Source organism: Rhinoderma darwinii, chromosome 3 (assembly GCF_050947455.1).
Source record: "Rhinoderma darwinii isolate aRhiDar2 chromosome 3, aRhiDar2.hap1, whole genome shotgun sequence".
NCBI lineage: Eukaryota > Metazoa > Chordata > Amphibia > Anura > Rhinodermatidae > Rhinoderma > Rhinoderma darwinii.
In genome coordinates, this window is record NC_134689.1 from 27,601,659 (window position 1) to 27,616,513 (window position 14,855).

At 38.7% G+C, this 14,855-nt stretch overlaps 1 protein-coding gene across 2 annotated transcripts in view; it reads right to left on the reverse strand.

The window, feature by feature from the left end:
* The window catches only part of RNF213 (ring finger protein 213), a 223,487-nt gene that overhangs the window by 54,872 nt on the left and 153,760 nt on the right, over window positions 1–14,855 (reverse strand). For both annotated transcript variants that reach the window (XM_075856189.1, XM_075856188.1), the window contains exons 37-45: window positions 12,191–12,345; window positions 11,895–12,104; window positions 11,203–11,384; window positions 9,776–9,896; window positions 7,366–7,466; window positions 6,190–6,372; window positions 4,777–4,922; window positions 4,595–4,694; window positions 1,302–1,416 (exon numbers count right to left, since the gene is read on the reverse strand). In XM_075856189.1, coding sequence (XP_075712304.1) covers window positions 1,302–1,416; window positions 4,595–4,694; window positions 4,777–4,922; window positions 6,190–6,372; window positions 7,366–7,466; window positions 9,776–9,896; window positions 11,203–11,384; window positions 11,895–12,104; window positions 12,191–12,345 — 1,313 coding nt within the window. The remainder of the gene's footprint in view (window positions 1–1,301; window positions 1,417–4,594; window positions 4,695–4,776; window positions 4,923–6,189; window positions 6,373–7,365; window positions 7,467–9,775; window positions 9,897–11,202; window positions 11,385–11,894; window positions 12,105–12,190; window positions 12,346–14,855) is intronic.

Here is a 14,855-nt window from a genome sequence, read left to right on the forward strand (position 1 = left end):
TTAATAAAATAATAGCAGACCCAATGAATGTTGAACAAGTTATCTGTACTGAACACAACTATTATTACAGTGGCACACAAGCATTTGGTCACCTTCTCTTTAAAACGCACAGCAAGCCTAACCCCTTCATGACCAAGCCCATCTTAGTCTTCAGGATTTTTTTTTTTCATTTTTGAATCACTGCATTCTTGAACCATAACTTTTTTGTTTTTCGACATAGCTGTATCAGCTCATGTGGGATAAGTTGTATTATTTATTGCCACCATTTTGGGGTACATATAACTTATTGATTGATTTTAATTAACTCTTTCTGGGGGAAATAGAAAAAAAAGCAATTCCGACATTGTTTTTTTTCTGCGTTATACATTTTGTGTCGTTCACCGTGCAGGATAAATAACATGTTACCTTTATTTTATGGGTTGGTATAATTACGGAGATACCAAATATGTATAGATTTTTTTTGGTATTACCGCTTTTGCACAATAAAAGCACGTTTAATAAAAAAATAATAATCGTTTTTTGCGAGACAGGTAATTCTATTTAATAGAAACATTTTGGGGTACATATAAAATTATTACGTTTTATTATTATATTTTTGGGGGAAGTTGTTTTTTCCGTTTATTTATTACCCTGCACACCGTGCGGTTGAAATAATGTGAAAACATTATTATACGAGTCGTAACGATTTTAGCAATACCATACATTTTTTCTATTTTTGCCCTTCTGCAAAATAAAAACACCCTTTTTTTGAATTAACACATTTATTCAACTAACTTTAAAAACTTTATTTAATTTTTTAGTCCCACTAGAGGGCTTCACAATGCAATAATTTGATCACTGATATAAGGCATTGCATTCCAAACAAACGGACAGGAAATCTGTTAGGCCGTGCATTTAGCATGGCCTAATAGGCATGCAGAAATTCTAGGCCCCTAGCTGGCATAGCAACCCATCAGAGCCACTACGATCATATTGCGGGGCGCCAAGGGGTCACAGAGGGAGCCCCCGCCCTCTTTCAAACCACCTAGATAAGAGAAATCCATCACAAGCAGGAGACAGGCTGAGCTGCATCACATAGGATACACGGAGACAAGCAATCATTATTCTGGCCATTTAAAAGATGCAATCAACCGACAAACAAGCCTTTGCTCGTTCATCGGCTGAAAGCTTTAAAGTCTTATGTAAAACATGTATGGAATGTTAGAAAATGCATTCAGTAATAATTGTTTTAAATTTCCCACCTTGTTTTGTAGATGAAAAAGCGCCATTTTGTATTTTGAAAGGTCATACATGTATATTACCTCTAGACAGTTTACAAACAGCAGGTAGACTTCTGTGGAGTCCAGAACAGTAAGAAGGTTGTTGCTCTCCACCTTGCTGAAATACTTCTGAGCGTGCCCCATTATATCTGTAAAACTGAAAAAAAAGAAAAAAATTATATATATATATATATATATATATATATATATATATAAAACATAAGAATATTCAACAAGGTGTAAAGAAAAATGTTGAAACTCACTTGCCAGAAAGATCTTTTAAACTTTCTTAAAGGGGTTTTTCCCAAAAAACATATGTATCCCCTATCCACAGGAAGTTATCTTTTTAGCAACAGGTCGTTGCGATTTTTGCAATTACATATATTACTTACTACATTTTTTACTGTTTTTCAAAAGTTTAATATTTTAATGAAAACATTTTTGGCGGGGGGGGGGGGGGGGGGGGTGACCTATTTATTTTATTTAATCTTATTGAAGTGAATTGAACTTTTTTTTATTTTATTTGTTTTACTAGTGGACTAGATGTACTGATATACATTGATCGCTTACATATTGCTTTGGAATACTTAGTACTCCAAAGCAATATTGCCTGCCAGTGTAAAACTGACATGTAGCAAAATATATGCCTCTGTCAGGCCCACGACTACCATTGAAAGTCATTGTCAATCCGTGATCGCGTTATGGGGTGCCCCCTCTGCCAAACTCCTTAGATGCTGTGGTTGCTATTAACCATGGCATCTAAGGCGTTAACTGAGCCAATTGGTTAGGCCATCCCACTCACTTCCCACTGCTGTGTCCATACTTGTGGCAGGGGCATCAGCAGATGCCGATTGTGAAAGTGATTAAAATGTGTTTAAGGGATTCCATTTTGTGTAAACTCCATCTTGTATATCTGGCATCCATCTTGTATTCTAAAGAATCTATTTAGTGATTAAGAAGTCATCTGCTGCTTTAAGACAGTATATTTATGCTGACCTTGTATGTTTCTCAGCTATGTGTCTCTCTGTTTGTTATCTGTGTCTGATTACAAGAAATGTGTGTTGGCCATATGGTTGGAAATCTATGTAAAGGTCTTTCATTGCAAGTGAAACAAAGTAAGATAAGAATTCATTCTGGCCTGAAGAATATGGAGAATGGTTGCGGCAGAAGCAGAGATGGTGTAGAGTCTCGTGAGAATTAAAGTTTTACATTTAAAAGGGCTTTTATGCCTATGATTGGCTCAGTACGAACATATGCTATTGGCCTGAACCAGTCAACGTCACATTGTAAATGATTGGCTGAAATCAAGTCTACACCCTTTTTGAAAGATATTATTGTAATGAGATTTTGCCAATAAACTCAGAGGAGTATTTTTGGGTATACAAAGCAGTGTCTCCGTGTCTCTTACTTCTCTCCGATATATCGATATAACCTATGATTTGGATCTGGATAAGTTTCCTGGGAGGGTATCGGTTGACAAACCCATCTAAAACTACAGTCTAATATATTTTGACCATGATTGTGGCAACACCGATTTACATACTGTTGGAAATTGGCACTTTCTAGAGGATACCCTCTGAAGGTATTACAACCAGCCTTCAGAAATGCAGATGCAAGGGAGGGGTTTACCCTAAAGTCTCAAGAAAGATAGGCGATACGACAATACGCATGATTGAAATGTAAAACAAGAAACAACCTGACGTGTTTGAAATCTTAAATAGATATTAGAACATACTAAGAGCAGATAAGGACCAGACTCCCGTGTAAACTGAATGGCCTTCTGTTGCATTCAGGAAGGGACATAGTCAACGTGACCATCTTATACTTAGCCACTATGTGTGACCTAAAGGAAGTGAATGGCTTGACCGTAAGATCTACGGTAATTTAAGTGTAAGTATGGTGGATGTAAGGAGTATTTCTTTATGTGCACTACCAAGTTTGTAATTTGTTTATCAAACGCATACGTTATTCTGCAAGGGATTTCAATAATTGCCAGTTTGCCAATTTGGTTGCTCTAAACTAAGGACTACATTTGTAAGATGTTTAAGGAATATAGAAGACGAATATCTGAATATGTCTGTGATATTGAAAATCAAAGGAACACTCCTGTATCTAGGCATGTTCACAAATGTCACAGAGGGGACCCTCAATCCATTTCCTTTTTCAGTCATTGAGTTAGTTCGACAGTCACTCAGAGGGGGCGATTGGAATAGAAGGATCCTTCAGAAGGAATTACAGTGGATCTAGAGATTTTGATCCTCTAACCCCTCAGGCCTGAATTAAGGGTTATCATTGGGTTGTTATTTATAAGTCGCCAGGCCCTCTCATCCAACATCGGTGTCTGACCTCTTCTGGAAATTGACACAGACACACTCCAAAATCATGTAGAAAGCCTTCCCAGTAGAGTGAAAGCTGTTTAAGCTACAAATGGGGGACAAACTCTATATTAGTGCCTATGGATTTAGAATGGGGTGTCATATCAGCTCCTGTAGGTGCAATGTGTAGCTGTCCGAATACTTTTGTCTATATAGTGTATGTTGTTTTTTTATCTATTGGTAATAGGTTGCTACTCACCTTTCTGATCAAACAATAGGGTGTTCCTATGCATGACCTCCCTTTTCGGGGTGATTACTCTGCTTTGCTATTAGGGTTAAGGACTAGGGTCACATTAGGGTCAGTATTAAGTATAGGTAGCACCTTAAGTGCATCAATTACATCCTTATCCTTTTCAATTGTAATACCCAGTGGATTAGTTGGTGCTCCATTAGAACTTCCAACACGATGTAGTATCCCACATGTGGTTTTACGGAAAGCAGTGTTATACTTTTGACAGGACATTCATGGATCATTTTAGTTTTATCAGGTAATAAAAGTTATGTCTTTAGAGATCTTGCCAGTGATAGTTTTAAAGTGTAACTGAACATTTGACAAACCTCTGACCTGTCATAGTGACATGTCAGAAGTTTTGATTGGTGGGGGTCCGAGGACTGAGACCCTCACCAATCGCTAAAATGAAGCGGCAGAAGCGCTTCGTGTCTGGTCGGCTTTTTCCGGAAAACCGATATATCGGAGTAGGTGCTCATAGACTTTCTATTGAGCCCGTACTCCGCTACTTTGATTTCCAGAAAAAGCCCAACTGACATGAAGTGGCTTCATTTGAGCGATCGGTGGGGCTCTCAGTGCTCGGACCCCCACAAATCAGAACTTCTGACATGGCACTATGCCTTGTCAGAAGTTTGTCAAACAATTAGTTACCCTTGAATATATTTGGAAAACATTTTTTTCATCAGTTATATAAAGAAAAATGTAAATTCAATATTCACTAGACTCTTTACCTGTATTTCAAAAGCAACTTCAGTATGACTGAGCGAAGCACTGGTGTTTTGTCAACTGCGTCCTCAAATGGGGAAAGAGATCTTGTGTAATGCTGTAGCTCTGAGATTGCAAAGATGATCAATTGTTATATCAAATAAAACCAAAAATATAAAAAAAAATAATAATAAAAAAATACACTTACTATCGTTGCTAAAAAGAAAAGACAAAAGTTGGTCAATGACCTCCATGTCTGGTGGACTATTGTCTTTGAAGCACATGGTACATATAATATCAACAAAGAATCCATTACATCTTTTCCGAAACTGAACATTTTTCTGTATGGAATCCCTTTAAATAATACAGAGATGTTAAAATACATACATTCATAGTTAATTTTCATAATGTCTACAAAATAGAACCTAAATGTTGTGTATTAATTAAATATACACATGAAAAAAGTGGCAGAAATAATCAAGAGGTAAACTGTAGCTCTACTCATGGGCAAACTTAGGGGGTTTCCTGGAAACCCCCCTCTGAGCAGGAGAAAATAAAAAAATTAATATTGTTATTACCACTAGGAGGATTTACTGCATACTGATGGTTGTTCTAAGGAAGGCTACTATCTGCAGGTCACTGAAGAGTTTAGGGAAACTGCAAGAATATGGCCTCATGCACATGACCGTAGTGGTGTGTACGGCCGTGATTTGCGGCTCGGACGGCCGCAGAGTGTCACTTGTGGGCCGTGCACATGGCCGTGTGCATTCATTTCAATGAGCCTGGACTGCAAAATACAGCCGTAATAAGACATGTCCTATCTTTTTGCGGTCCAGGCTCTCGGGCAATGCAGGGACGGTGGAAACCATTATAGAAATGAATGGGACCGCAATTCACCTGCAGATTTGCGGGTGAATTGCGGCCGCAAAAACACGTTCGTGTGCATGGGGGCCTATGACTTTCCCTCAGCAGCACTAAACAGTTGTTGTTTGGGATGTAGTACCCACTTTTCACTAATTACCATAAAATAGTAAATATTGATGGGTATGCAGGGGGTGAAAGCTGCCTGAAGCAAAATAAACTTCTCAGAAATCAAATCGCAAAGGCAACGGCTGTAAAGACACTGAAGAAAACAGGGAATTCTGAGTGATTTAAATAAACGCGAACTTTTCAAACAACTTATGCTAATCTAATAGTAGTCCAATAGAGGTCTATGCAGAGGGCAGGAGTGGGCAGGAGAAGAGAGAAAGACACGCTGCCCATACAAGTCTATGAAGACAGGAGGGGGAGCAGCTGCACTGCTCATTACTGCTGTATAATCCCCTTTCGTGCTGCTGCAACATTTATATGTATGTCATAGATAGAGATAGGAAAGCACAATTCTCTTCTTCTATATGTAAAGTGTAAGAGGGGAAAACTGCTAAAAAATGCAGAATACAAATTATAATGGCTAGAAATAGTGTAATTCCTCATGTACCCACGTATTCTGAAAAGTCACCTGAAAAGTTAGGTACACTTTAAGCTCAGAAACGATCAAAATTAAGAATGGATGATATTACAGTCTGTAGATGACATTCAAAATGTAACCTAAACTTTATCAATTAATGTAATATAACATTACCTGATTTCTTTAGACACAACAATAGTGAAGGTGTCGGGTAGCTGTGTTTTACAAACAGGACAATTCTTTTTACCAGTTTTCAACCACTCACTCAAACAAAGCTTGCAGAAAATATGGTTGCAGGGAAGGCATACTGGCTCAATTGGATCACTCCGGCAGACTGCACACATTTGCATTTCAAATCTATAAAAAAGACAAAAGGAGGAAACAGTTAAGGATCAGGGAAGAGTGAGGTAAGAGAAAAAAAGAAAACAAAATACCAATAACTTCATTTTAAGGCTTCGTTCACATCTTTCTGATTTCAATGGTGACGGATCCGGTGCAAATGGTTTCCGTTTGTCACCGTTGTTTAAGAGTTCCGTCGTTTTGACGGAATCAATACCATAGTCAACTGCACTATTCATTCCATCAAAACGACAGAACCGTTAAACAACGGTGACAAACGAAAACCATATGCACCGGATCCGTCACCATTGAAATCAATGGTGATGCAAACGGAAACCTGTGGCATGAACATGTTGTGAAACGGTGTCAGGTGCTCAAGCATTAATACCCGCTTAATTTACTTTACCCCAAAAGTGACACATTTTTGGGATAAATGTTATTCATTAAACAAACTACTTTAGGACAGAATGTAAAAAATTTACCATTTTTCCCAAAATAGGAACTATAAAATTAAAAGATATCTGCACTAATTTTAACTAATAAGAAAGACCTATGTGTCCATACGTGTGCCCAATTTGCATCCGCAAAAAAAAAAAAAAGTATTTTCATTTATATAAAAGTGTGTCATCCATTTATCTCCTGTTTTTCTCCTCTAAGAAAAACTGCCTGGTTTCACTTTTCTTTTTTTTCTGCATTTGTTCCGCAACTAATGCGTGAAAAATGGACAGCACACAGATGTCGTCCGTGTGCTATCCATTATTTTTCACGTACCAAGACTTCAATGGGCAAGTCTAGTTTGTAAAAATGGATTAGAATAGATCATGATGTGAGTTACTTGCACCAGACATGCGCTCCATCGAAAACAGAAAAAAGGATGTGTGAATAGCCATTGACTTGTATGGGTTAGTGTGCTCGACGTTGTTAAAATAGACAGCAAATATGTTTGTGTGAATAAGGCCTTAAGCAGAGCAAATTAAAAGTACAACAATGTATTTTTCCATATTGAAATACCTTGAGATAGATTTGGAAACTTCATATCTGCACTTATAAAGGACATTCACCACCGCTATGAAAGGCTCCAGAGACTTTATATCATTGAAGTTCTCCAAGCACTGAGTAGAAAAGCACCATGATCATGTTAATTTCCATTAGTCAGGCCAGATACATGTATACACAGACATATAGATGGTGATAGGTCAGACTACTGAAAGATCTTTCAATAAACATATAATCATGAAGTGCCAGAGCATGAAAGTTTATATCAGGAGGCTAGAGCAAAAACAGAAGGTTTATCTCTAGAGAGAAACAGTAAAAATTCTGTTCCAGGAGGTGATCTGATGGTCCTTATACCGAACTGAAGACGGAGTCCAATCCTGCTGAAATGGACCGTGCAAGCAAGTAGCAGATGCCTTAGCACATTGCAACTGCCGAGGTATGTATGTGTGTATGTATGTATATATATATATATATATATATATATATACACAGAATATATATACATATCTATATATACATATAGATATATGCACACATACATAAATATATACATACAAACATTATTTCAATATTTTTTTATTGCATAACTGCTATTGTTACTGTATTTTATATGTAAGTTCCTTAGCGCACATTTTGATGAAATTGTCCGAGCCATCTGCCAGGACAAGGTAAGCCCATTCCGATAGGTCCCTCCCCGAGCATTATACCAGTACAACTGGGAAAGGCCTATGTATATCTTAGCCCTTGCAGGGTGACGCTGCATCTTTGTGTTTGCGCTCACATTGCAGCCACAGCAGATTTACACCTGCACATTTTATTAACTTTTTAGGAGATGCTGACTAAGGCCCCATGCACACGACCGTAGAACTCGTCCGTAATTACGAACACATTCACTTCTATTGCCCACGAACACCTTCCCGTATATTTATGGGAAGGTGTCCGTGCCCCGGAGAAAGGCTCCGCAAAAGATAGGACATGTCCCATCTTTTGCTTTTTTCGGACCTTGCTCCCATACTTTATATGAAAGCTTGGCCTGCAAATGTGGGTGGCTGTCCGCGGCCGGCTGTGCCTGAAATCACAGAATCTGATTACGGGCACGGTCATGAGCAGGGGGCCAACTCTGCAATTTGTATTGTTATTTTAGGAAAGGTGACCACATCCAATTTGATCGTGGACTTATCCCATCTGTCCAATGCTGATTTTAAGTTGTTTGCGTTGTTACCTATTCCTGTACATGTATAATACTAGTGTGGGCACCCATCTAAACGATATCACCTTTTCACGGTGGGCTTACACATTTTGTTTCAAATGTGTGCCAAGATTTTCCCATTTAAGGCATAGTAGATTTAGCAGTAATGCAATGTATATTGTTTTAATATTATTCTTTTCATCTATACAATATATTCCGCAGAGATGTTAGGTGGTACAGACTAACTTTGTATTTTCTACTTTGCATTTTGTGTGAAAAACGTCAAATTGTAAAAAGGACATATTATAAAAATATAGAATTATCTATTCCTGGTGTCGTGCCATGGCAAGAAACAGTTGGTGATTTGGATCCAAACATTGCCGCATAGCAGAATCAGAACTGGAATTTCGCAGTGCAGTCACCACTTTTCTGTCTGTTATATTTGGAGATAATGACTTTAGAGCACCAGTGCCTTAGGCCTCATACACACGACCATAATGCTTTTTACGGTCTGCAAATACGGATCAGTAGTCATCCACAAGTCATCCGCATATACGGCATGCTGTCTGCAAATACGGTCCTTAGTGCATCCTTAGTTCATCCGTATTTACAAATCCACAAAAAAACCAGGGTGGAAACTTGGGTAATCCCCTGGCGCCGCACAGCAACGCTTCCGCAATTACGGACGGCTATAGATGCACATGCGTAGCCATCCGCAATTACGAAAGCGCCCATAGACATCCGTATATATACGGAAAGGTGTCCGTGACCCATAGAAATTAATGGGTCCGCAATTTACTCCGTAATTATGGATCTGTAATTACGGATGAAAACTACAGTCGTATACATAGGGCCTTAGGCATGGTATTGTAAACCTTTTTAGACAAATATTTAAACAACTTTTTTATTCAATTAACTTTCGAGATGCAGTTTTATAGATACTGTGTGGTGACTAGTTCACGTACACAGCCAGGATCAATATAAAATGAGGTTTAAATTGAACATGGCTGACTGTACACTGTCTTTACTCAATCAGCTGGATGTAAATGTGAATTACATTAGGTAAACGGTTTGACTGTATAATGGTGGGAGCAATATAAAAGTGATTTGAATGTATGGACTTATTTGAATCAGAGAATAAATCAGTTACAAAATTTCGAGAAATTCTCAACTGTAGTTGTAAGCTAAATATAATAAGAGATTACGTTAGACTGTTTCCAGAATGGGTTTGCTTACCCGTCCGAGAAATTGTGTATGTCCTATTATGATTCGCCCCATCTCTGGATCCTGAAGATACTCATCCACTAGTAGATGTTCCATAAAAAGTGCCATGGAAAACACACAATTCCAGTCTGACCTGTGTTATCAGTAAGTAGGAATAAATGGTTAGGGCTGCTAAATCAGATCTAGAGTTCTGCGCAGGTCCAGCTTTCCCAACCTTTAGTTTCTACTCACACATCATTCACCACAAAAAAAACAGTTATTGTAATATCCATGTACACTATTGTTACTCAATGCAGATCAGTCATCTCTAAAAGAATAAACTCATCTTACAGTCTGAAAAACAATGCAGGAAAAAGTAACTGCTCACCTGAAGGAAACCGGCACTAACGAGTACATGGACATTTGGGCTTCCAAGCCACATAATCAAATAGACATTTGAAGAGAAATCTGTCACAGCGATTCCCGTAAAATACACAAATACAAAATACGACACTCTACAGTGATACCTGTAGATTTAAACCATCTAAAAGATGGTGCAGACATACTGCTCACAGGCACAACCCCGAGGCTCACGGAGGGTATAAGGATGTGGCAACTGCATCTGTTGACTCAATGAGAGTCAGAGATCTGTCCTGCCATCAAATTATACTTCATGGGAGAGAAATTAGCCGTGTATATCGGCCACTGCTGGAGCGGAAGGAGCACTGTATAAGAAGTCCAGTAAAATTGTACAAATACTTACTGTAACTACGAATTTCAGGACGGGATAAATATCGCTCCCGCAACTACAATAAAGTTTTGTACACCATTACTGGACTTTTTCTACAGTTCTCCTTCCGCTCCAGCAGTGGCCGATATGCATGGCTAATTGTTGTCCCTTGACGTATATTCCTGTAAAAAAAAAAAAAAAAGGCACTTTTGTTGTACATCCATAGAGCACAAATAGGTAAAAACGTTAAGTGGCACAAAGATTAGCTATGATATTCAATAAAAGTGCATTTAATTTATGGGAATCGCTGTCCTGGATGCCTCTTTGAATTCCAACGTACTTTCTCTAAATAGAAAATAGAATAGAGAATAAGAAGGGGCAAAATGCCGCAAATTCTTATTGTTGTTTTTCTTTCTTATTAGGTGTTGTGGTTCTGCCTCAGTATCTGTCAGTCTATTTACACCTGTCAGTTATCAGTATGGTTCACTTGATTGTGATCATACTGGTAATTGCTAAGCATAAAAGGGTAATAAAATGATTTTCATGTGATTTACTGCATTTTCTAACGCAAATGAGATTGTGAGATTTATAGAAAAAGTCAGCAGATAAACATTTACTTTAAACATCTTCACAAACGAACATGATACTTGTTATATATGAACAATCAATTGTAACAAACTATAAACAGTAGTTTTTCTGACACAAAACTTTAGGCTATAGAGAAGAATACCTGATTTGATAAATTCCAGGTTTACACCTAGGATTACATCCATTTAAATATTCTTCTGAACATATTAATTCGATTGGCATTTGCATGCTTTTCACTTGGCACATCCAGGCTCGAGGGCTTAGGGCGGTCACACTGTCTTTCAATATTTCCATACACGCAGTAGCAGCATAGATATCAAGTACCTAGAAATATAATAATAGACATGCAACAGCAACCCATAACAGGGAATATGGAGTATTAGCAAAGTGAATTTTAATTTATTATTTGTATTGTTTCAATAATGCCCACTTTACTCCCACCAGGGCCTCACAAGACAGAACAAAGTGATGCCCGATCCTCACTATTGGTCGAAGTCCATGCAAAAAAATAATTTTAGTCTCCTGAACCCACCATAATATTAAAGTAAGGACAGAAGGAGTTAATGTTGAAACTAAAACAAAGAATGGTGCAGCTAGAGAAAGGTCTGTTCAACATATGATCACTTATTTCAAAACTGCCTGCCCAGCTGTGCCTTACCAACAACTACAGGGCACCTCATCAGTGGACCCTCATACTGTAGATTGAGACGGACTGCCCTAGATGGACCTAGGATGCATGGATGTCAAGCAATCTGGCACATGCTTCAGGTCTGTTTGAGATGCAAAATACAATGCATTTGTCCAGTAACAGTAATTTTATGCACCAATACTTACCATGTGATCTTTAATCATTTGGTCAGGGTCCTCAATTATTTTTTCAAGGGAAACAAGCACTGAAGGACCGAGTGCCAAAATCCTGCTTAAGTTTTGCAGTCTGTGCTGAAATGTATTGTATCCAATATGCACACATGGAAGAGTCAGCGGATCATCACCTTCAATCATTTTTAACTCCTCAATACATGACAAAAAAGCATACTCCATTATCTGAAACACATAGGAAGTACATTGTGGTTAAAGAGGTAACATTAAGATATATATTACTTACATTCTGAAGAAGATGCTGATCCCACCTTCAACTCTTCAGGAGAGGATATTGCCATGGACATCAGGATGAAGTCTCGCTGATAATTCAAGAAAAGATTATGCTGTTCACTTATTTCTTTGGAGGAAATATAATTCCCTAATGGGGTTTTTGAGAAGATATCCACAAATTTCTTTTCAGGACCTAAAAATAAGGAAAATAAAAAAGTAGTTTAAAATGTAATATTCCGAAAACATTTTCACAATTACTTGGTTACTCCTGATTCACTTGCAGCCATTGTAAACTTTGATCAGGTATTCATGAGATCCACACACATTGTGCAGCCGTATCATCTCCACCCAGGTGGCACAGCAGTGGTCTGCCTGACCACAGAAAACTGTTGATGTAACACCAGTACCAATGCAGTAATTGAATACAACTTCTTTATGTGTCAGTGCATTTAAATAAACACACCATCATTGAAGCGTTCCAAACTAAGGGTATATGCACACAGCGTAATTTGCCAAGCAGAAAAATATCTGCCTGAAAACTCCTTCAGGATTTTTGAGGCAGATTTTTAAATGCAAGCATTTTTTGACGCTTTCTCTGACACGCTTTATTAAGGCATTTCTTTTTCCACGTTTTGTTATTTTTTTAGGCTTTTTTTTAATAAGCAAATACAAAAATTGCGTTAAAACAAACGCTCCAAACGAATGGCGTGTTGTTTTTCTGCCTCCCATTGATTTTAATGGAAGTTCAGAGGAGGAAACCGCTCCAAGACACCGCAAAACGCCTCTACCTCACATTGAAATCAATTGTGGGAAATTTGGATCGTTTTTTGGCACTGACTCAGCGACAAAAAAATGATGTGTGAACTGAGCCTAAGGGTCTGCTCGCACCATCAGGTTTATACGCCGGAAGAATCTATCAAAATATGCGCCAAACTTATAGCTCTGACTATGCCTTACAGTTGCATACATTGCCTATTGACACCCATTGTAAAAAGTATATTGCACGGCAGGCTTTTTTCAGCTGAATCCACTTATACTAAAAAGCATCGTTAACAAAGTCCAAACATTTGCCAAAAGGATACTCTTTTTCGTATACGTCGGGCCCATTATACTCTTTGGACATGTTGGCAGTTTATGCCGGATGTACACCACAAACATGGTGTGAACATAGTCCTATTCATCACCTACATGCTGAATTCAAAACTATTTTGTTTAGTAAAGTTTTTTTTATTATATGGACAATGTTTTAATCACTAGTTGGCTTTGCTGTTATTCCAATCGTGTCATGCAAGATATTCAACTTATTATAAATAAGATAAAAAACAACAACTAAATATGGTACTATTATTAAATAGAAGGTCAGCGGTTGCATTGAGAGTACGTGTACAAATGTAAATGTTGTGCTAACTCACATCATTATCTAAATAATAGGATTTCTTTAATACTCACCATAAAATAATTTTCTTGTCCAGTTCTTTGGAGGACACAGACCATAAGTATATGCTGTTGTTTGTGGAAGACGTGACACTAAACTGTTGGTTCCTCCAACAGTATATATCCCTCCTACAGGCACTGAGCTAGTCAGTCTGCACAGAAGTAGTGGGAGAAGCAGAACACAAGGTAATAGAACCGTGTCGGACAACTTTATGAACTTCATAACCAAAAGAGGGTGGAAACTTGGTCCCCCAATGGACTGGACTAGAACAGGATTTTACGGCGAGTACTCAAAAAATTATGTTTTCTCGTGCAGCTCATAGGGAGACACAGACCATGTATCGTTCCAATGCAGTCCACGTGGGTGGGAATCAAAAGAAAGGACGTAAGCATCTACTCCACAGATGCCCTCTACACTTTGTGACCAAGGGGAACGTCTGCAAACACCAAGTTCTGCACCCTGTAGAATGTGGTGAACATCTGCAAAGACAACCAAATAGCAACCTTGCAGAGCTGAAGAGCCAAAGCCTGATGGCACACAGTCCAGGAAGCACCAACTGACCTAGTGGAATGGGCTGTAATCCAGAACGAAGCTTCCTTCCCTTTAATCCGGTAGACCTCGCGAATAGTCAACCGTAAGCCATTGAACAATTGTAGGCTTAGAGGCCGCCAAGCCCTTACTCGGGCCCTCCGGGACCACGAACAAAGATAAACCGGCAAGGTGTGGACAACTTCCAAATTGTGAAGAGATATCCTCCTTAAGGTGTAAGGAGGAGACCACATTGGGCAAATATGACAGCACTATGGGAGACCACCTCATCTGAAATGATGAGTGAAGTACAGAGGACGACAAATGGTGAGTGAAATACAGAGGACGACAAGAGGGGGCCGAATAGAGATACCACCACAAGTAGTACCACCTTCCAGGTGAGCAGTCGCAACAAGAAGGATCAAAAGGAGTCGACTATATTTCAGAGACAACAAGGGTCAGATCCCACGATGGAGTCGGGGGCTAATACAGGGCACCGCATGTGCAGTAGCCTTAAAAAATCCATACATCAGATTTAATCCCTCATGGAGGAAAGCCAGGAGCCTAGGCAGGGAGAAAACTAAGGGAGGAAGATGTTGATTCCCACACTACTGTAGACAAGTACGGTGAGAAGTGCAGAGTCACCACGTCAGCGTACCAAATACGGCGTGGACATTATGGAGCGACAAGGTTGTTCTGAATCTATTCAATCCTGATCCTGCGGAGGAGTTTGGGAAGAG